General features: G+C 41.2%; 2 protein-coding genes across 2 annotated transcripts in view; one reads left to right on the plus strand and one right to left on the minus strand.

The window, feature by feature from the left end:
- The first annotated feature begins 2188 nt into the window (after positions 1–2188).
- On the plus strand, positions 2189–8260 carry eif3s6ip (eukaryotic translation initiation factor 3, subunit 6 interacting protein). Its single transcript, XM_068327211.1, has 15 exons — positions 2189–2346; positions 2688–2730; positions 2886–3096; positions 4467–4546; positions 4813–4874; positions 4969–5038; positions 5207–5280; positions 5462–5633; positions 6056–6210; positions 6379–6549; positions 6637–6770; positions 6879–7052; positions 7237–7426; positions 7858–7938; positions 8125–8260. The coding sequence occupies exons 1-15, from the start codon at positions 2323–2325 to the stop codon at positions 8191–8193; spliced, it is 1710 nt and encodes a 569-aa protein (XP_068183312.1). The 5' UTR covers positions 2189–2322; the 3' UTR covers positions 8194–8260.
- A 3010-nt stretch (positions 8261–11270) lies between these two features.
- cdh23 (cadherin-related 23) overlaps positions 11271–23406 on the minus strand; it is a 208418-nt gene continuing 196282 nt past the window's right edge. Inside the window, exons 52-68 of the mRNA XM_068326936.1 lie at positions 21707–21884; positions 21403–21614; positions 21024–21218; positions 20829–20942; positions 20517–20646; positions 19941–20204; positions 19695–19856; positions 18277–18533; positions 18089–18186; positions 17885–18005; positions 17730–17809; positions 17547–17587; positions 17339–17399; positions 14308–14437; positions 13966–14085; positions 13564–13674; positions 11271–12966 (exon numbers count right to left, since the gene is read on the minus strand). Coding sequence (XP_068183037.1) covers positions 12625–12966; positions 13564–13674; positions 13966–14085; positions 14308–14437; positions 17339–17399; positions 17547–17587; positions 17730–17809; positions 17885–18005; positions 18089–18186; positions 18277–18533; positions 19695–19856; positions 19941–20204; positions 20517–20646; positions 20829–20942; positions 21024–21218; positions 21403–21614; positions 21707–21884 — 2616 coding nt within the window. The 3' untranslated portion in view covers positions 11271–12624. The remainder of the gene's footprint in view (positions 12967–13563; positions 13675–13965; positions 14086–14307; positions 14438–17338; positions 17400–17546; positions 17588–17729; positions 17810–17884; positions 18006–18088; positions 18187–18276; positions 18534–19694; positions 19857–19940; positions 20205–20516; positions 20647–20828; positions 20943–21023; positions 21219–21402; positions 21615–21706; positions 21885–23406) is intronic.

Genomic DNA, 23406 nt, shown 5'->3' on the forward strand with positions numbered 1-23406 from the left:
TTACTGTCTGTGGGGAGGATCAGCGAGAAGAAACGCAGACTGCAGAACGCCCTCACACACACACACACACACACACACACACACACACACACACACACACACACACACACACACACACACACACACACACACACACACACACACACACACACACACACACACACACACACACACACACACACACACCAGAGAGATTTTTTTTTAATTTTGATTTTTAACATCACATTTATTCATAAAAGTCAAATTACAAAAAAGAGGATTTTCAATAATACTGGGCGTTTTCTGAACAAGGAAACGTCTAACCTTTTTAACATTCAACAAATTAAAAAAACAGACAAAATTAAGGGAAAAAACAGAGAGCGAGAGAGAGAGAGAGAGAGAGAGAGAGAGAGAGAGAGAGAGATGAATACAACTTGTACTTTATTTTTTCTAGCTCATTTTCAAAAGAAAGAAAGTTGCACAAAATCCGTTTTAGCAGTAACACAGAAATTTGATATTTAGATTCGAGTAAAATAAATGAATTAACTGCTCCTTTGAGTGATTTAAATTGAATTGAAGACAGAGACGTGGATCCCGGAATCACCTGAGTAGTGATTTTAAACTCCTTAACTCAGAGTTGGAAGGATGTTCATTCTTGATTTTATTCTTGCATTTCTTATCTAACCTTTTGATCAGCCCGTTTCCGACCGAACCAATGTCATTTGAGGAAAAGGTCGTTTTTCACGGCTTTACAGCCACCTGGCGGTCAGTAGGCGTAGCTGCATAAACGCACCTTCAATCAAACAATTAACTTTTATTACATCCCTCTTCAAAGCCTTAATGTAATGTAATTATCACTGTTCGTGTGTTCGTCCGTTTGTTCGTTTGTCCACCAAATATCTTCACAAATGTTGCAGAAGAAAGATGAAACAAAAAGCACATTACTCTAGTGGCAAAAGGGATGAAAATGAGATGATGACTTTCACCTGTAGAAAATTAGGTCAAGGTCAAAGTTCAACTTTTGTACACTCAGGAACCAGATAAAATAGAAAGACGAGGGAGAAGGCCAGTGTGAGTAAGACCATAGATCAAAGCTATAGTGCTTTGATCTATGCAAGGAGGTCAGAGCACTCGCTTTGATCTTTGACCTATGCAAGTAGGTCAGGGTAAAATATCAAATTCAGGGGTGTCGCAGGATGTTGCAGTCTCTGACTGCCTTGGGTCTAGTCTATATCACTTCTGAACTGTCACAGTGTAATGTATTTTCAAAGCATCAGCCTTTCTAACTTTACTTTATGTTATGTGTAATCAAAATACTACAATAAAGTAAGAATTTTCAAAATTTGGAAAAGGGTAGGAAATGTTTGGGCGTTACAAATACAGTATCAGGAAATAAATAAGATCCCTTTGCAATGGTGGTGCTTCATTCAGCAGATATTTTGTCAAACACTAATATGGTGAACAGCATGTAGCACATTATTGGTGCATTTGTTCAAAAAGTCAAGGTAATGTATGAAAAGACAATAAATACAGATCTGGAATTAAATCAGAATAAAAGGGTATACTGGAGTATTTTTAAAACAGACGTGTGTTGTGCGTGGGCAGCAGTGGTTCAGTGGTAGAGCAGTTGGTAGAGCAGGTGGTCCAATGTTCCAAGATCGGCAGTCCAATTTCCGGTCCGGCCCAAAAACACTTGGAGTGTGAGCTGACAGTGGGAGGTGTCAGCTCACCTCCAGAGCACTGCCAAAGAGCCCTTGAGCAAGATGCCATCCCCCCTCACAAGCTGCTCACTTGGGTGCTCCCCTTTCATGCTTACAGGCCCCCTTGTCTGGTTGTGTGTATTAAAGGGGCCTGTACACACAAACATGCATGATTGTGATTGACTAACATGCTAGAGTGTGTATTCTTGAATTCCCCTTCGGGGAATTTAACAGTATATAAAATAAAAAATAAAAGTCAGTCACATCCTAATATAAAGACCAGTTGTTCTCAATTTATCAAGCAACACATCGTGACTTCATCCATATATACTGTACTATAAAAACAGCAAAGTAAAAGTACACTACACTGGTTGTACCATGACGAGATCAACGTCATACAAATAAAATTATTCCTTATACCGTTCATTTTGAAGGCACATTACGATATACTTTGTAGAAACTCGATTTCCCACAATGCGTCTACTTTCTTCCGGGTCATCGCTCCACTTTTCCGCTTCCGGTGAGCTCTCGTTCTCTCTCTGTCTTACGCAGCAGCTGCGTGTTTTTTCGGCTTTAGCAAATCAACCACACGTCTACGTTTTTCACTCGAGCAGCCAGCGAACTTGGACTAATAACGAGCGTCATGTCATACCACGACGAAGAGGATGTCAGTAAACGTTCTTGTTCCTGATATTTTACTAAATCATGATAATAACGTAATGACATGCTGAGATAGCTTTAGCTTGCTAATTTCCTAGCTCCACCGGCATACGAGGCAACGAGTAATATGTTATTGCTGCAACCTTGTCTCCTGAAAATTACTCTAGTGGCAAAAGGGATGAAATAAATAATGCAGTTGTAGCCACATTGTGTGACGCGTTGTGTAGCGTTATGTGACTTTGGAGATAGATAATAACGAGAAAGCCAAAGTACTACACCGTTAACGGTGGTCCCATGTTTCATACTCAACGATGCATGAATAACGATTGTTTGTCGTTTTCCTTCCAGTATGATCCGTACACGTATCCAAACGACTACGACCTGCACACAGGTTAGTATAAACACAACAAATAATCCATAAACATCCAAACGTATGAGATCACACCTATTGTGTATACAGACTCTGTAACTCATTGAGTGTAAATCAAAAGCTGTGCATTTATGGTGGTATTACTTGGTGAGTTTTTTTCTGTCATCTCTTGGCAGGTGACCCCAAAGCAGATCTGGCCTATGAAAGGCAGTATGAGCAGCAGACCTACCACGTTATCCCAGAGGTGATCAAGAACTTCTTGCAGTATTTCCACAAAACAATCTCAGACCTGATTGACCAGAAGGTGTATGAGCTCCAGGCCAATCGTGTGTCCAGCGAGAGCATTGAGCAGAAGATCTATGAGATCCAGGATGTGTATGAGAACAGGTAAAGAACCATGATGGGGATGGATGATCTTACAGTTTATTACATCAATATATACTGCATGTACACACACACACACACACACACACACACACACACACACACACACACACACACACACACACACACACAAACTAAATAAGGCTTTACAAGTTTTTACATAGTTGTACTAGCAGTAGTGTGATGATGATTGATCACATTATTGGGCTAAGGGCATCCATTCTTCTTATTCGACTTTACAGTCTTCAACATTAATAACAAAAAATTGATGTGAGAATTATCAGTAGTATGGAAGACACATGAAATCTGATCTGATTGTGCATACTGCTGCAGGAATCTGATCCACATGTAATTTGGAACCATATAACGTGTCCCAAGTCAGAATTGAAAAGTTAAGCTTAACTGTGAGCTTTGCTGCTTACACTGGTCTAAAGAAAATATGTTTGTATGTATCAAAAATAGTAGTAGTCTGTGAATAACAGGCAACAATGCTGAGTAAAGCTAGATCCTGAAAAATGGATGTGAAAAGACTCCTGACTTTGCAGATCTATCTGGACATGCTTCAAAATTTGACTGGTTTTGCCCTGATCTGATGACATGCACTGAACCTTCACAACATTTCATGAAAATCCTTAAGGTAGTTTGTGTGTGACAAGAGACAGTAGGGCAAAAAAACAAACATTCATTGCAGGTGACAGCTGATCTCATAGGTAATGAATCGTGTATCTTTACTGAGGTATTCTTTGAATTAGGAATCTGAAGCAACAAAAGTCACATCATTGATGGTTTTGAAAATATCCCTAAATAGATATGAGCCAGGGAAAGCTCCTAAATGTATATATGTTGAGGGATAGTGGAATTGTTTTTATTTCAATCCAATCCAATCCACTTTATTTATATAGCACAATTTAAATAAATACAAGGTTTCCAAAGTACTGCACAGTAACTAGATAAAAACAACAAATGCGCCATAAAACCACGAACCTAATGCAGTTAAATAAATTATCAAATATCTGATATTTACAGAATATTAATGACAAGTGATGTTCTGCTGTATGTGGTGTGAGTTGTCTTCAAGTATCACCACTAACATGGTCAAATTTGTTAAGAGTTAAAGAAATGAAAACCTGTCACTTTTCTAATAGGTGTGTGTGAGTTTCAGGAAACCCTGCCAGGTTGTGACAGTGAAAAACCTTGATCTGTGTCTAAAAATGTTCAATGATGAAACTGAATAGATTACGATTTGGCAGAAACTTGGTGAAACCTCATAACCTGTACAGTCGGCCTACCTTTAGAAGTGATCCTGATACATAGGAGGCATTAGAGTTGTGCGTATGTGAAAGATGAATATCACTGTTCCTGTTCCCTTTCAGCTGGAATAAGTTGACAGACCGTTTCTTCAAGACGTCCCCTTGGCCTGAGGCTGAGACCATAGCATCACTTGTTGGTAACGGTGAGTGTATCATCTGTCCTTCTGTGGCCCCGTTTTTTATCTTATTGTAGAATGTTTTTCACTCTTGATTTGTTTGTTGTAGAATATAATAATTCTTACACTATAATTGATTGTTAAAAGCTCTCAGAATTGTCCTGGTACTTAAAAGGACATGATAGAGACGTGGTTATGATATGTGTTTTGGTGTGTTTATCTCAGGTTTCATTTACAGCCTCTGTTACGCTTTAAATGTGTTCAGGGCATCATTTGCTTATTATGTTCTGCAGATGCTGTGTTCCTCATTCTGTATAAGGAGCTGTATTACAGACACATCTATGCTAAAGTCAGCGTGAGTATCTGCTCAAGATGAGATCCATCTCCTCATCACAGAGGAATCTGTAATATCTATAATATCTTATAAGTGTTGTTTGCTTGATAATCAGGGTGGACCAACTCTAGAGCAGAGGTTTGAATCATATTATAATTACTGCAACCTCTTCAACTACATTCTCAGTAAGTAAACACAATGTTCTTTAGTTTAATGTCCTTTTAGTTTTCACCGAGTCAACATTTATATCTGACTAAAATATGCTCAGGTGGACTCTGGCAGGAAGTCAGAGTGCACACTGTTCCAGTGTTTAAACGGTTAAGTCATTTGAAACATTTTGTGATTGTACACAGATGCTGATGGCCCCGCCCCCCTGGAGCTGCCTAACCAATGGCTGTGGGACATCATTGACGAGTTCATCTATCAGGTAGACTTACTGCCAGACCACCACTGACTTAGTTTGTAGTTTCCAGTGAGGATTTATGCTTAACAGTACTTTGACTTACCAGTATGAATAACTACGGCCATGTTGCTCCTACATAACAGCTAAATAACGTATGTTTATGTTTCTTTAGTATACATATGTGAGAATGACTGTTTTCTTTTAGTTCCAGTCCTTCAGTCAGTATCGCTGTAAAACGGCCAAGAAGTCAGAAGAGGAGATTGAATTCCTGAGGAGCAACCCAAAGATCTGGAATGTCCACAGCGTCTTAAATGTTCTCCATTCCCTGGTGGACAAGAGCAATATTAACCGTCAGCTTGAAGTTTACACCAGCGGAGGTATGGTGGAGTGCTTTGGGGACGGATTTTAGAGTAAAAGCAAATTTTGTAGAAAATCTTGGATTATGCAAATCAATAATGTCTTTAGACTTGATAAAATACACTTTTCTTTAATACAAAACTCTATTAAACAGTCTATAAGAGTATGGTAAAAGGTAATACAGATATAGGGTGTATTAATATTAGTATGGGGAGTGTTCATAAACGTTTGAATTACCATAAATAATAAAATAAATAGTTTGTCACTATATCGCAGAATTTCATTTTCCGCAGGTGGTCCTTGAACGCATTAACCGCGTTTAACCAGTGATTACTGTATTTTAGTAGTTTGTTGTTTTCTTGTGATAAAAATAACTGCAGTGTTTAGATGATATCTGTTTGGTTGATATGGCTAAAAAGTTCTTTTATTTGGTGCCTTGCAGGAGATCCAGAGAGCGTGGCTGGAGAATACGGTCGCCACTCTCTGTACAAGATGTTAGGTTACTTTAGCCTAGTGGGGCTCCTGAGGCTTCATTCACTGCTGGGGGATTACTACCAGGCCATCAAGGTCCTGGAGAACATCGAGCTCAACAAGAAGGTAACATCTTACAGCAGGCAGCAACAGAGGTAGGCCGCCAGCGTCTATGCTCATGTGACTGAAAGTGCCTAGCTCTCAAATTATTCTGATTTCCTGTATACTTTTGGACCTCCATACATTTTGTTCAGTCTAGTGCACACCTTTGTAACTTTACTTTCCGTTTTTCAGAGTATGTACTCTCGTGTACCTGAGTGCCAGATCACCACCTACTACTATGTGGGCTTTGCCTACTTAATGATGAGGCGCTACCAGGATGCCATTCGAGTCTTTGCCAACATCCTTCTGTACATCCAGAGGACCAGAAACATGTTCCAGAGGTCTACATATAAATACGAGATGGTCAGTCTTGCTTCTGCAACCAGGTCAGAATATGCTTATGTTCATTTGAGTGTGCTTGTGTAACAGTAGCATGATGTATTATTTTAGATCAACAAACAAAATGAGCAGATGCATGGCCTGCTGGCCATCGCCCTCACCATGTACCCGATGCGCATCGACGAGAGCATTCACACCCAGCTGAGGGAGAAGTACGGGGATAAGATGCTGCGAATGCAGAAAGGGTAACAAAAGAAACTCCTCAGTTTGGGTGTCTGTCTTCAGCAAATTATTGCAGTTTATACATGAGAAACTCGCCTTTACGGATACACATGTTCCCTCGTTCATCTCAGAGACCTGCAGGTGTTTGAGGAGCTGTTCAGCTTTGCCTGCCCCAAGTTCTTGTCCCCGGTGGTGCCAAACTACGACAATGTCCATCCCAACTACCACAAAGAGCCGTTCCAGCAGCAGCTGAAGGTTTTTGCCGAAGAGGTGCAACAGCAAGCCCAGCTTTCCACGATTCGCAGGTAGACCATGTCAGGTTGTGTGGAATAGTTAGAGGACCTTTTGCCAAACATTTGTCATTTTTATTTATTTGTGTTTGTTTTTATTGTTTTTTCCAACCATCTGGCCCTTGAAAAATGTTTGTTCAGTCAGGTGTGCCTTCAGGGCATCTGTACTTGTCATCTGAGTCACGGTGTGTGTTTTTAGTTTCCTGAAGCTCTACACCACCATGCCTGTAGCCAAACTGGCAGGATTCTTGGACATGAGTGAGCAAGAGTTCCGCATTCAGCTTCTCGTCTTCAAACACAAGATGAAGAACCTGGTGTGGACCAGCGGAATCTCTGCTCTGGACGGGGAGTTCCAGTCTGCTTCCGAGGTCGACTTTTACATTGACAAGGTATGGTGGAATCTATTAAATGAGCTCAAGTCTTCACGTTGCTTTACGTGTTGTTCCATGGAGATGGAGGGGAAAATAGAATGCACCTTCAGTTTGATCACAGTTGACACAGCTAATAAAATTGAGACACTTAGACACAGTCAGATCACTTAGACACAGTCAGATGCAAACATGTTGCATTAATTACAAATGAGTTTTTTGGAAGACACCAATGATTGAGTTTAATCTGGCTTTTAAATACCTTTATCCTGGTTCAACAACTGTCAACTTTGTATGTTTATTTTATGGAATCGGGTCATTTTAATGGTTACTTTTTGGTTCAAAACAAACAATACATCCACACCTGTTCTTAGAACGATCCATTTGATCACTCAGGAGGGATGTCAGATTTTGGACAAAGTGAGACCTCTGTGTTCTTAAAACTTCCACAGGACATGATCCACATCGCCGACACTAAAGTTGCTCGTCGGTACGGAGACTTTTTCATCAGGCAGATCCACAAGTTTGAGGAGGTGAGTGGTGATTCATCATGCCTCTGTCAACGTAGCCAAAGAGTTTTAAGGGTTAAAGAAAGTGTTCTTTTTATCTTACAGCTTCTCATTTGAAAATATGTTACTGATGCTGATCTTCTTGACATTCTACCATGCTAATCTCACATGTACCTTGTGTGCTAAATAAAATTGCCTGTCTTTCTACAGTTGAACAGGACGCTGAAGAAGATGCCATCTACCAGCGCTACTACATCCAGCAGTGCCACAAGCAGATGAGCCCTCTTCATCTATTAATGATGAAAGCTTTTCTATGTAACCTGGTAATAATAAACAGATGGATGAAGTGGTGTGTGGAAACGTCTTTCATTATGTTTATGTTGAGCAACCACTAGATGGTGCAATTTACAAACTGTCTTCTCCTCAGTTGAAGTGAATTACAGTAATCCCTCAATTATTCGCGCTTCAAATTGAGCGGCTTAATTACATCGCAGATTTTTGGGAGGCGGTCACGTGATAGCGCATGCTAATGGCTGACCACATCGCTGTGCGTGCAGACTCACGGTACAGGTAATTTGTGAAACGCATTGATCGCGAGTAATGAGGGATTACTGTACAAGCAGTTTATCCATCCATCCATTTTTTCAGCCGCTTCTTCCGCTTTTGTGGGTCACGGGGGTTGCTGGAGATTATGTCAGTGGTCTACAGGCGAGAGGCGAAGGACACTCTGGGTGCGTTGTCGGTGCACTCCAGAGCCACACGAAACAACCACTTGCACACACTCACAGGTACGGGCAAATTGGGACCGATCAGTTCACCCCAGGTCTCAGACTCGGTCTGTAATATCAGTGAGGGTTGGTCATTCTGATGCAAAATGAACATGCCAGAGGTTTGGATGCAGTAAATCCGATGTGACTTGTGTTTCCATCCCACGATGAACTTCATGATGAGTTTTAATCCCACAGGTTAGAGAGCAATGACCTGACGCTGTCGCTGAACTTCACATTGTTGTTCAGCACTTTGCAGGTCAGTGGTGTTTATCCTCAGTTTTGCCTTGACAGTCATTCAAAATCTTTAACCACTCATTTATAAAATAACATTTCTTGCCACAAGCATCAGTCAGAAAATTAAATGAATGGTTGCAAAAGTATGATAGAAATGAATTCAGCGTGACATTTATTATGTAGCACATTCTGTCACGCTTTGACTTTAAAAACAAAGCCTTTCCATGTGACCTTAATTCTTCTCCAGAGTAGGAGACAGAACAGTACGGAGGAGAAGCCAGGCAAGCTTCACACCAGCACAGGAAACAGAACTAAATGCTACATTATTGGAACAGCAACATGCAACAAGACACTAAAGTTAACATATGGACAGTGGTGGGAAGTTAGACATAGCAGGACTTCTTTCCCCTCAAAGAGACAAATTTATTTTGCTGTACAGTACATTCTCACATCCAGAGAAGTGAATCTTATGCAGTTGTCAAATAATTGTGCTCCAATAAGATCTGCTCATACGCATGTTGTAAATGGAATAAACTAAATTGACTGACATTCAGTCAGTAGATTTACACAGACCTGACATAACTACTCCTGTTGACTGATTGATGTATTGTCTCACAGAAGCATTGTGACCAATCTTGTCATTTCCCAAAAGAAACATTAATGATATATAAAGAGTATAATAGCCTAAATAATAAAACACTCCATCAATGAGCTATGACCTTTATTATATTATTTATAATCCTGGAATAAAGTTTTCAGTATAAATGCTAATGAAATCAAAGACCTTTAGGAGGAGGAGCAGGTGTGACTTGTCATCCGATGCTGTATTTCATGAGCGTTTTAGGCTTTCTAGGATTCCATTTGTAAAATACATCAGCAGTGCTTTGGGTGAGGCAACCTTTCAGCCCTTCGTCTTGTTAAAACTCACCTGACAATAATGGAAGACAACAGCTTGAGTCAACTCGAGGCTGTGGGCTTAGATTCGAGACGAGCAAAGATACTGGATATAAATGAATTTGTGAGGTGTTTCGGCTACAGCCATAAAAACTGCAGAATTGGTCTATTCTGGCGGGACCACAAAATACATTGTGATTGGATTGTGCTGAGACTCTTAAGTGGGGCTTGTAACAGTCTGAACACACAACATTTAAAAAACAGTTACCCTCTTAGCGTTTCCCTTCTAAACTGGTCTATAAGTTGTCGTAAAAGACACATCCTGTTTTAAATTCAAGTTGTCCACATTGAAAAACATTTTCTATGTATTACATTTTCTGTTTTCCAGTTTGAAATTCACCAAATTTAATTTAGAATTTTTTATTTCCCATGCCTTTTTTGATGTGCATAATGCATTTGAACCGGGAAATTTAGAATTGATCTAATTACATTTGATTAATTGATTAATTGTAATTGATTAATTACATTAATTACAATTGTAATTGATTAATTACAAGGGCGGCAGTGGCTCAGTGGTAAAGCGGGCGGTAGAGCGGGTCGTCCTATGATTTAAGATCGGCGGTTCGATTCCCACTCCCGCCCCCCCAAAAATACCCGGAGGTGAGCTAACAGTGGGAGGTGTCAGCTCATCTCCGGAGCACTGCCGAGGCACCCTTGAGCAAGGTGCCGTCCCCTTTACAAATTGCTCATTTGAGGCGCACCAAGTAGGAGCTGCCTGCCACTCTACCTCCCCTGCATGCCTACAGGCCCCTTTGTGTGTGTGTGTGTGATACAGGGGCCTGTACTCACAAATATGTATGCATGCGTTTGTAATCAGTAGCTAGAGTGTGCTTTCTTAATTTCCCTTCGGGGATCAAACCAGTATATTAAAAAAAAAAAAAAAAAATTATTGTTACATTGAAGATGGATTAAGAATTATTGATGAACATTCAGTTTATGGGCAGCCAGTCAGATGGACATTCTGTTATAAAACTTACACACACTGGCACAGTAATCATGTTGATCAATACTTTGATGCGCTACTTATACAGTATGTGGATGGATTATCTCCATGAGGGGATATAAAGACATTTGAGTGCTAGCTTGAGTGGAGTAAACCTATTGTGTGAGAAGGATAAGTCTATAATGCTTTACTTCAAGGTCAATTAGTTGGAAAAAAAGTCTTTTTAGACATTTGTATTTCTGCTGCGTGTAGGGTCATGACTCATAGACACCCATACTTTTGGTACTAAAGGCCCGACACATAATGTTGTGTTTGTTCAAAATATGCTGACTACAAAATTCAACCATGACACTCAGGTGAGCCATTCTGCTCTTTACCATGCTCCCACACCATCCACTGATAGAGGTAAAAGACTATTGCATATTTCTTTATTATCATAGATCATCCAACATTTCTCAACACATTTATCAGGACTGGTGACAGCAATGACAAATAAATAAAAACTTACAAAATGGGGTATAAAAATGAATGTTAAAAACACACCACACATCAGAAACAGCATCACAGGTCATAGAAAGGAAAACAGAATGACATGTCACCTTAGCATAATATACACATACTCCAAACATCCAAAACAATCCCTTAATTATTTTGGTAAACCAGAATTTTCCTCAAAAATATCTTTTAATCCCATCACACTTTCTTTAAAATAAAAAAATAAAGCAAACTTTGCTCGTATCTGAGCATAACTCTTGCAATCCCTCGAGTGGCAGTGTAAAATCCTTGTGAGCACAATGCCATCTTCACTCATTAAAAAATTAATAATTCATATTCACCTCATCTCAGTCTTTCTTCAATATCACATATCCCAAAGTTTTTTTTCCTTCACATGTCTCCACTCTCAAAGCATTCATCCTTTGTCTTTAATATTTGACAGTCATTTGGTAACAAAGAAATCTTCTTCCACTCAACGGATAAGTCCATCAAAACTGAACCAGGGTTAGTTTGTTTTTAGTCTTCCTGAAAAAGAGGAATGTTTTGTGGGGTTTTTTTTTTACCATGGATTCCAGAGAAGCTCTTTCATCAGTACTCTCACAACTGCTCACTAGTGAAAGCTCAATGTGCGCTTGATGCTGGAGAAAACTGCACCGTAATCATCACTGGGGAAAATATTTGAAGTTTTCTCATCTCAAATGCCCAAAATTTCAAAGGAGCAAAATTTAATGACATCTGACAGAGACTCATATTGTTCCATCTTCACTCTGTCAACACTCACTGCATTGTCTTGGTAAAAAACAAATCAATATCAGAACATGACTATCACTAATTTGTGTAATTTTATCAATGTCCCATTAATGGCCATCTGCTGGTCTTAGAGTGACTGTCAGTTTTTGTGTGTGTATTTGTGTTTGTGTGAGTGTATGCAGTCCAAGTATGACTTCAAAAGGACTAGTGTGAATGAGGCACCTTTTGATGGTTATAAGGTCTTATAGACAACTATAAGCTTCTCCCACGGGGAGGCTCAGTCTCTCTTTTCCACTCAGCTCTTCGGATGAAAGTCCATGATACCGTGTTTCCTTCTCTTGAAGCACTTAATGTGAGATACCCAAGACAAGATCAACTCAAACCAACTCAATAGCGAGGAAGTCCTCCAGCAGTCTCTCTCATTGATGTGCTGAGGTTGAAAGATGGAGCTCCCTAGACTACACACACTCCTCCAGTCTTCTCCAACCATGTCAGGGGGCAACGTGGAGGCACAAGGACACACACGAGTCATGTTTATGCTCAGACCAGCGAGGCCTCGGCTAGTCATAATTCTGTGATCTCTAGAGGACTGTCTGACAGGTTGTCCCCATCCTTGTGACGGTGCATCGGGGTAGACTTTGCTGACTCAGTGCGGGCATTACGCTCAGAATAAAGCCCCCCGTCTGCATTCAGTGCCTCCAGAGACCGTGCCAAGGCCCGCTGGTCATCCTCTGGCAGGCTGTTGAGGTCAGAGGTCAGGAGGGTACCTGTACTGCCGTGTACCACATGTACGCCCTCGGGGCCCTTCAACTCTACAGGAAGCTTGTGCTTGAAGCGCAGAGTGCCTCGACCTCCGCCCATGCCCAGACGCTCGTCTTCCTCTTCATCCAGATCGCTCTGGATCAACTGGAGAGAAGGAAGAATGAAGAGATGAGAACGAATGAAGCTGCCGACATAATTTGAAAAACATCAGTTAAGTAGTAACATTAAAGCCATGTAAGTGATTGCTTTCAGGATCTGGAAAGAAGGGAAACGAATGGAGAGACAAGCTGCGAGATAGAAATGAGTCAATCATTTGGAGCAAAATACGAGAACCCGGAAACAGAGACAACAGATCAGCTGATAATAGTTCAATATTATTTAGTTTAAACACCTAGAATGAATTCAGAACGTTTAATTGTTTTGGAGAATTGCACTGATGGGACTTTTCACATCATAGCAATACACAACCGTACAAATTGCACTTATTTATTTCCAATTATCCATTAGTATTAGTTTAAGGTAACGTGTTCACCTCCATCGTCAGCTGAACTATTACAAAATCAATTCAGACTTTATTTGAGTCATGGTCAAATTTAAGGGAACAGTGATAGCAGAAACACTGAATATCAGAATGTCAGAGCAGCAGACACAACAGGAGAATGGAGACCCGTCTCCAGCAGAGTCAAGTAGGGGGAGCACAGCAGCAGGCGAGCAGAGAGCTTCGGTTTTTCCTGAGCCCACCTCAGTGATTGATGAGTGATCTCCTTGGCCAGTCGATATAGTGATGAGTCGAGCAGCAAAGAGGTTTTTTAGTCTGAGGTAGTCGTCCAGGACCACATTGAGCAGGGAACCCTGACAGAATGGCAGGTAGGATCAAACAGTCTGTAACACAATCCACCTCACACATTCTCACTGTAATTATAAATGGGAATTGTCCCACTATCCCTATATCTAAATTGCTGGATCTCAAGTCCTCAGCTGTCCTTTTTGTGTTTGTACTTCTTTGGACAGACTGCAGACCTCATTCTGAAGTTTGGGAAGGATCGAAGGATGAAGTATGTAACGAGTAGCACAAATGCTTTTCAGATTGGATGTGTTTATGTGTGGATGCCATCTCAGCTACTCATACATCAGGCATCTCACCTTGATTGGACCCTCCCTCATGATCTGTCCCAGTTTCGCAATGTTGTCGTACTCCTGAATGGCTGCTCTCAAATAGCGATCATCCTCAGGCTTTGCTTGAGGCTCTCGACCAAAAGTGCCCTGAGGGGATGAAACAGTTTATAACATAAAAAGAATTAGTTGTTCCTGCTGTTTACTTACGGTGCAGTGATTTGGTGAAAGATATTAATACATGTAATCCTCAGAGACATGGTTCACTCTCTACTTCCCAGCATTAAATCCTGGTGTAAAAAATTCTATTAAGCTTCTCCTTGGAGGATCATTGTGAAACATAGATGAAGTCAGATTGATGTTGGCACTGACGTGGGTGCGAGCAGGACTGTTCCACAGGTCAGTTATGTCACTTAAGTTCTCAGGAAGGTCATCCTCATGGTTGGCCTGAGTAGCCAACTCCAGGTTACGACAGAACGGGTCCAACCACACTGGATTAGCCCTGCAGAAACAAACAACATAAGACAAGTCAGCTGTACTGTATGTAAATGAGACACAGTGATAGGTAAAAAAAAAAAGAAATTTTTATGTTTGACCTCAATGTCCTTTTTCATGAAGTTAGTGATAGGAGTTCATACCTTGAAATGGAAAATAAAAGGTTATAAAAACCTTGTTTTCTGATTTAGGTTTATTTCTAGCGATGACAATGAAAGACTTTTGACAGCAGAAAGTTGGAACAAATTCATTCAACATCTGTTTCCAACAACCAAGAATAGTTTCTGTAGCTCATTAAACGTTTATTTTTTCCATATTCAATCAATAATGCAACTTTTAATGAATACTGTAGTTTCATGATTTTCAACCCCTGAATATCATCTCAAATAGAGACATTTGCAGTCGTTAAAAGTGCCCAGTATAGACCTACATTTAAATGAGGGCAAAACACATCCGTTACTGCTAACCCAAAAGCAGACAAAAGTCAACAACTTCCATGTCAATGCACTAAATATGAAGCCAGAACAGGCTTGATTTAGACTAAGACATACGACACATGGTTTAGACCCCTCCTGAATTGCTTCCTCCAGATTTGTTATTTTTTATATTTTGATTTAGTTTTATTGTGATCAAATCTTATATTACTCGTATTTTGTATTACTCAGTTAATTACATCCCGTCCATCCGTCCATCCGTCCGTTCGTCCATTAGTTCACCTAATATCTTCGCAACCATTGCAGACAAAAAGATGAAACAAAAAGCACATTACTTGGGCGGCAAAGGGAAAGAAAATGAGATGATGACCTTGACCTTGAGAAAAAAGTGTCAAGGTCAAATTTTAACTTTTGTACACTCAGGAACTGGATAAGATAGAAAGACAAAGGAGAAGGCCAGTGTGACAAAGACCGTAGATCTAGCTTTGATCTTTGACCTATGCCAGTAGGTCAGGGTCTTCTTCTTTTCCCTTCGGTTTTTTCCTTTAGAGATCACCATCTAGTAGATCTACAAAAACACAATGCAGCTCCCTCTGGCCTTCTCTATACTCCTCTATCAACATCCTCAAAGCAAATACTGCATCTGTGGTACTCTTTTTTGGCATGAAACAAAAAAACAACAACGTGGTGCTCACAAATGTTCACTTCTGCCCTTAGTCTAGCTTCAACTACTCTTTCCATAACTTCGTTGTGCTCATCAGCTTTATTCCTTTATATTTGTCACAACTCTGCACATCTCCTTTATTCTTAAAAATGGGCACCAGCACACTTCTCCTCCATTCCTCAGGCATCTTCTCACTATCTAAGATCCTATTTAACAACCCAGTCAGAAACTCCACTGCCACTTTTCCTAGACACTTCCATACCTCCACAGGACCGAGTGCCTTTCCCCTCTTCTTCCTTTTCAATGCCCTCCTCACTTCATCCTGACTAATCTTTGCTACTTCCCAGTCCACAACAGCCACCTCTTCTAGGCTTTGTTCTCTCTCATTTTCCTTGTTCATCAGCTCTTCAAAGTACTCTTTCCATTTTCTCATTACACGACTGACACCTGTCAATACACTTCCTTCCCTATCCTCAATCACCCTAATCACCTCACTTTTGCAAACTTCCTGATAAAATGCATTAATTTTTAAATTGTGTTTCCTTTTATTTATTGGTGTTTAGAGTTTTTGAAGTTTCATCTAATGGAAAATTGTAAAATGTTCTGAATGTGATTGAAGTTTTTTTGCACAAAATCTTCTTTCTTCTGAAGCACTTTAGTGCTTTCATCTAATGTAAAATTGTAAAATGTTTGAATGTGATTAAAGTGTTTTTGCAAAAAAAAAAAAAAAAATCTTCAATGCCCTCCTCACTTCATCCTGACTAATCTTTGCTACTTCATGGTCCACAACAGCCACCTCTTCTAGTCTTTGTTCTCTCTCATTTTCCTTATTCATCAACTCTTCAAAGTACTCTTTCCATCTTCTCATTACACGACTGACACCTGTCAATAGACTTCCATCCCTATCCTCAATCACCTTAACCTGATGCATGTCCTTCCCATCTCTATCTCTCTGTCTTGCCAACTTGTATAGATCAGTCTCTCCCTCCTTACTGTCCAACCTAGCATACAAGTAATCAAAAGCCCCTTGTTTGGCCTTTGCTACCTCTACTTTCACCTTACGCTGCATCTCCCTGTACTTCTGTCTACTTTCCTCGGTCCTCTCAGTGTCCTACTTGTTCTTAGCTAACCCTGTGTACACTCCTGTACCTCCTCATTCCACCACCAAGTCTCCTTATTAACTTTCCTTCCAGATGACACACAAAGTACTCTCCTACCTGTCTCCTACCTAATCACATTAGATGTAGTTGTCCAGTCATCTGGAAGCACCTCCTGACCACCCAGAGCCTGTCTTAACTCCTTCCTAAAAGTCATGCAACACTCTTCCTTTTTCAGCTTTCCACCATTTCGTCCTCTGCTCTGAGTTTGCCCTCTTCATCTTCCTCAACACCAGAGTCATTCTACACACCACCATCCTATGATGTTTGGTTACACTCTTGCCTACCACTACTTTGTAGTCAGCGATCTCCTTCAGATTACACTGTCTACACAAGATGTAGTCTACCTGTGTGCTCCTACCTCCACTTTTATAGACCACCCTATGTTCCTGCCTCTTCTGGAAGAAAGTATTCACTATAGCTGTTCATCCTTTTTGCAAAGCCAACCACCATCTGTCCTTCTGCATTCCTCTCCTGGATACCAAATCTGCCCATCACCTCCTCATCAACCCTCTGTATTTATCCAGGCTTGGGACAGGCACAGTAAGACACTGGCTTGTGACCTCTTGCAGCTACATTATTAAAGACATGACTAGTGATTGTGAATATGCAATGTTTGACAAATACATGTGAAAATATAGCTCTAATCTCACCCTTCAAACGAGTACTTGTTAGTGTTGGGCATATCCAGGATATCCATTAGACCCTGGTTCCCTAGATGGTAGAGGACAGATACTTGTTAGTCAGACACCTTTGTTGCAGTAACCTGACATGTGCAGTTCATTAGCAGGTAGTAGACCCCATTTCCCATCATAAACATCATAAACCAGTGGGATTGGTCCCAGTAAGGCAGCTTCATACCTGTTGATCCTGCAACGATAGCTTTTAGCTTCCTCTGGTGTCTGCAACAAAGCAAATAATACAATAATATAATGCTGACAGCATAGAAACATCATTATTACTGAGCACATTCTGAATGAAATTGTGAAATTAAAAAAAACAAAACAAATGTGGCTAATTGACAGAGGGTTGAAGGATCCTTACACTCTGCGATAGTGCCAGTTCATTGTGACAAACAGAATTCCTGCCAAGCACAGCAGCACGGCCAGGATAATGATGACCAACTGTAAGAGACAAGAAGAAAGTCAAAAAAGCCCAAAACGCCGACACCATCTGGTGGCTCTCAGGCGCTCATACACCTGCAATGTGGTAATGTCATCGGGCAGTTTGTCGGTGACTGCAGGCTGAACGTCCACCACATTGTGAGTCCTGAACAGGTTTTTGAGCTGCTCCTTGTTCTCATCAATCATCTGAATTACCCTGAAAGATGTTTAAGAGGCATTACTGTGAATATGCTATTTGAACGATTTTAGTTAAAGGTTATTTCACTATGGAAGGTTCACCTTTCAACATCAAGGATGGTGTTGGTCTGATTGTTAACGACGTGGATGAGCATGTCAGTCTGACCATAATTTACCCTGCCCTTCTTGTCCACATGGAACTGGATCAAAACAAACAGAGATACTGTATGTGATATTCAACACAAACAAAAAAATCAATCAACAGAAAGCATCACAATAAAAACCCAAACCTGTATGTCATCTAAGTTGACAATGGCTCCAGTAATGTTGGACAGCAGGTTGACAAAGTCTTCCTCGTTTTCACGGACCGCATCAGGAATCTCATTGAAGACTACCTTGACCCTCTGGTCATCTCGGAGAATGTAAATATTGACATTTGTGGTGGTTGAGTGTCCGGCGAAGTCACACGCCAAGATTTCCAGCTGGAAAAATCCTGGATTGAAGGTTGTGAGGAGGTCGTGTGTTCGGATGATTCCGTCTTTCAAACCTGAGTAAATCATCAGATGTGATGAATAAGAAGGTGAATTTGATGGACTAGTAAGACAAGTTAATATAGGGCTGCATGTGTCACACTGTACATTTTGTCACATCTGACCAGATAAAAATATAACCGAAACCCTGTGAGAGATCTGAAAGAAGGCGCTAGTGTAACAAACCTGTTCAGGAGGAAAAAACACATCTACTGGAAACGTGAAGCTAAAATCAAATGAAAAGTCAATCCACAAAGCAATTTATGTTTTTCTGATGAAAAAATATTTACATCGTGAAATTAAAGATAAATCTAGTAATATTCTGTTAGGAGATGTAAAAAGGCACTATAAATGTACCCTGTGGAGCCGCTGCTCATACAACATACAAATAACAACAATAATAATCGATCCTAATTTAAAATTCTATGAAGCTAGACGACCAGTCATTCTTGTCAGATAATTACTTTGATCAGCACCCATGCTGAACTTAACTAAATTGTCCAAAACTACATTACTGAAGAATACTGAAGAAACTAATAAAAACACCTGCCAGATTCACAAAAAACTAATCAGTTGTTGAAGTCCATTTTGAACACCTCCACCAAATTTTGTTGAGATCAAATTAAAACTTTTGTTGTCACTTGTTACAAACAAAATTCAGTGAAAAAGATCTCATCCTAATTGGGGAAAACAATGGATGTATGTTGTGTACTGTAATCACTTTCCTTTGTAGTTTGTTTTAGCTATTTCATGAGATACTGCCAGTGATATTTTCTAGTGCATTCTTAAAATGATGCCAGGTGAACCCTATACGATTTTAAGTTTAAACCCTTTAAAGTCGGAACTATTAAATAATTTAAAAAGAAATCTGAAGAAAAAAAATCTTTTGACATATTTGTCAAAAAAAAGTTTTTTTTAGATTTGTATATACCAGCTATAATTTTTTGCTAAATCCAAGTCTGATTGTGCACATCCTGTTTTTCAGGAAAAAATAATCAAAGTTATGATGTAGAAGTCTGAAAATCCGACTGTATCAAGTATAATACACTTGGCTTTAAAGGTTCAAAAGATGTCAAGGAATCAATCTAAAATTACATACAATGCAGGGAACAAGAAATGTCTCCCAACTCTGTATGAGTGTTGCCTAAAGCCTGAGTGCTGCATGTGAGGAAGCTCACCTATGATGAAGAAGTTACCAACATCTTCACTGCCATTGCTCTGTGACTGGAAGTAGCGCATTGTAACAATATGGTACTCGACCAAGCTGTTGTTACCAATGTCATTATCTAAAGCTACGACCTTGATCAGCTCCGAGCCCACTTTGGCGTTAGCTGCTACACCTGAAATAAGAGCGCAAAGACAGAAGGTTATGGTGGTTCTGCCTACACTATCACACACACATGAAAGAATGAACACAACACTACCTGCAGTGTACTCCGCTTTAGTGAAGCGTGGTTTCTGGTCATTGATGTCATCCAGCTCAATGCGGACTTCCAACAGGCTGGGATCACGAGCAGGATCCAGTGCTTTGGTCCGTGCTGCCCTTTGACCCCTGGGTGGAGTCCAGCTCCGGTTGCTAGAAGCCTTGACAATGATGGAGTAGAATGGAGTCTCCTCCCTATCCAGATCTCTATGCACCTTCAGTTCTCCTTCTAGACTCAAGCCAAAGTTTCCATCACTATTTCCCCCTGCAGGAAGACAGTGGAAGGGTTTTCAGTCATAAAGCACTTAAAGAATTCCCTGATAAGAGAAAAGGGATGGATGGAAACAAATATCTTCATTATTCCATGGTTTTTGAAGCGAAATGACCTTCATCTGACCAATAAAAGGAATGCAGAACAAACTAACTGTGGTATGACTGAGGAGGAACACTTTACTCTAGACCTCCACGACCTTATCTGGGTTTACTGCATTGATGGGGAATACATTTTAAAACAGAATTATTAACAGGAACAAATGGATCACCAACATGTTGCTGTGTCTGTATGATACTGCATTACCTGCGATAAAGTAATAAACAACAGCATTGGAGCCCTCGTCTGCGTCCACAGCCCTGGTGACATTCCCAACAACAGTCCCTGGACGGGAATGCTCAGGCACTGTCAGCTTCTGGTAAGGCAAGCTACCACGCTGAGGTCAGCGCGTGCACACACGCACGCACGCACGCACGCACGCACGCACGCACGCACGCACGCACGCACGCACGCACACACACACACACACACACACACACACACACACACACACAAGTTAATACCTGACCTTATTCACACGTAATCTGTCTTGACTTTTTATGAGAGCTTCACACTCACTGGTGGTTTGAGGAAGACAGGTTCATTGTCATCGATATCTAACAACGCCACCTGCAGAGGCTGAGTGGTCTCAAAAGGCACTGGCTGGCCCAAGTCCCGGGCCACAATGATGAGCTGCGAGAGTCATTTGCAAATAGTTAGACACACACATACCTCCAGACTGAAGTGTGTTACCTGCACACACAGTTGACTTACACTGAGGAGGGCCTGCTTTTCTCGGTCCAGCTTTACTGTTGTCGTGATGACTCCAGATGTGGCATCGATGTGGAAGTTTTCCCAGTCTCTGTTTCCAGCACCAGTCTGCAGGAAGGCATAGCGCACCTCCCCATTCACCCCCTCGTCTGAGTCTGTTGCATGCACCTCATACACAGGTAGACCTGGGGGTTGCTCCTGCATGGAGGGTCATTATGTGCTAGTGTGAACTTGGAAAGAGTGAATGTTTCATTTGAAAGGTGCTACATCAGTAAAAAGAGTTACGCCGTCTGAGTTAATCATTGCATTGTCTTTTATCTGCATTTAACACCATTTTCTTTTGAATGAAATAAAAGTGTGAATGCTGCGTGGGTGAGGCTACCTCTGAGATGTGAATGATGGTTCCATTGGCAGGCCTGATGAACACTGGTCTGTTGTCATTGACGTCAATGACAGCAATGATCAGGTCTGCTGTGCCCCACAGGGGAGGGCGCCCCTGATCAGTCGCCACCACTGTCAGGTTGAAATGTTCAGAAGACTGAAGCAGACGTCGGGAACGTACCAGGCCAGTGTTGGGATCCAGGGAGAATGCATCTAAAAATAGAGAGGCAGATTTTCTTATAGTAAACCAAATCGTCCACTTGTGCCGGTCAGGGGACCTTACTGAGGCTTTCGTTGGAAGATACCTGAATGAGCTCCCAGCATGCTGTAGAGCACCGCTCCATTTTCTCCTTCATCCAGGTCTGTAGCCCTCACTGTAATCACCGATGTACCGCTGGGCTCATTCTCAAACACGCTGGTGTTGAACACTCGCTCCAAAAAGCGTGGCCGATAGTCGTTGACATCAAGAATTGTTACCAAGACCTGGCAAGAGATACAATATGAGGACTCTGATGAAGATCCCTGTTATAATATAGAAACTAGTACATCGACCTGGATGTTGTCACCCATATATCTCATATTACAAACAGAGAACTTGTCAACTACTTTAAGAATGTTTTTAGTTTGTCACAAGGCCCGGTTGGATGACACAAATAACTTAAGGATCAGTGAAACTAAGGGAAAATGTCAGTAATATTAAAGTTGTTTATGTTTGTGTACAACATTTTCTTGTTGATGCTCTCTTAGAGCATCAGTTTATACATTTATTATTAGAGCCCTAATTCAGTTACATTTGCTAAAAACAATTAATGAAAAGTGCAGTGTAGTATACTATCGCAAACTGTTGTGTAGTGCACTATAGTGTAGTGTACTGCAGTGTTGTGTACTATAGTGTCGTGTAGTGTAGTGTAGTGTAGTGTACTATAGATTAGTGTAATATAGTGTAGTGTACTGTAGTGTTGTATAGTGTAGTGTACTGTAATGTGGTGTTGTGTAGTATAGTGTACTGTAGTGTTGTGTAGTGAAGTGTATTGTAATGTAGTGTAGTGTAGTGAAATGGAGTGTAGTGCAGTGTTATGTACTGCAATTAGAGGTAAGAGTGGGCCTAAAAAATCCAGCCTGACGGTATTAAAGCCCAACCCGGCCAGAGCCCGAAGGTATTAAAGCCCGACCCGAACGTACTTAGTGACATTTTGAGCCTGACCCGGCCCGAATTTCGGGCTTGGATTTGGGTTAAGATCTTACCTCTACTTTCAGTGCATATACGACTGGCGTCCCGGAGGCATCCGCACCAGATGCCCAAACCACTTCAACTGACTCCTTTCCACGCGAAGGAGCAGCGACTCTACTTTGAGCCCCTCGCAGTGTTTCTCACCTTATCTCTAAGGGAGACACCAGCTATCCGCTTGAGAAAGCCCATTTCAGCCGCTTGTATCCGCAATCTCATTCTTTCGGTCATGACCCATCGCTCATGACCATAGGTGAGGGTAGGAACGAAGATTGAACGGTAGATGGAGAGCTTTGCCTCTCGGCTTAGCTCCCTTTTTGTGACAACAGTGCGGTAAAGCGACTGCAATACCGCTCCTACTGCCCCAACTCTCCGTCCAATCTCACGCTCCATTGTTCCCTCACTCGTGAACAGGACCCCAAAATACTTTAACTCCTTCACTTGTGGAAGGACCTCATTCCCCACTCGGAGAAGGCAGTCCACCGGTTTCCTGCTGAGGAACATAGCCTCAGATTTGGAGGTGCTAATCCTCATCCCCGCCGCTTCACACTCGGCTGCAAACCGGAACAGTGAGCGCTGCAGGTCACAGGCTGATGACCCAAACAGGACCACATCATCTGCAAAAAACAGCGATCCAATCCTCAGGCCACCAAACTGTAAAGCCTCCTCACCACGACTACGCCTCGATATCCTGTCCATGAAAATCACAAACAGAATTGGTGATAAAGCGCAGCCCTGGCAAAGGCCCACAGCTACTCGGAACAAGTTCGACTTACT

Source organism: Antennarius striatus, chromosome 11 (assembly GCF_040054535.1).
Source record: "Antennarius striatus isolate MH-2024 chromosome 11, ASM4005453v1, whole genome shotgun sequence".
NCBI lineage: Eukaryota > Metazoa > Chordata > Actinopteri > Lophiiformes > Antennariidae > Antennarius > Antennarius striatus.

What these genes read in the sequence shown, in the direction of transcription:
- eif3s6ip (XM_068327211.1), top strand. Translation starts at nt 2,323, where the DNA reads ATGTCATACCACGACGAAGAGGAT. An exon ending in CAGGATGTGTATGAGAACAG is followed by an intron (nt 3,097 to 4,466) that starts GTAAAGAACCAT and finishes GTTCCCTTTCAG; the next exon opens with CTGGAATAAGTTGACAGACC. An exon ending in ACATCTATGCTAAAGTCAGC is followed by an intron (nt 4,875 to 4,968) that starts GTGAGTATCTGC and finishes CTTGATAATCAG; the next exon opens with GGTGGACCAACTCTAGAGCA.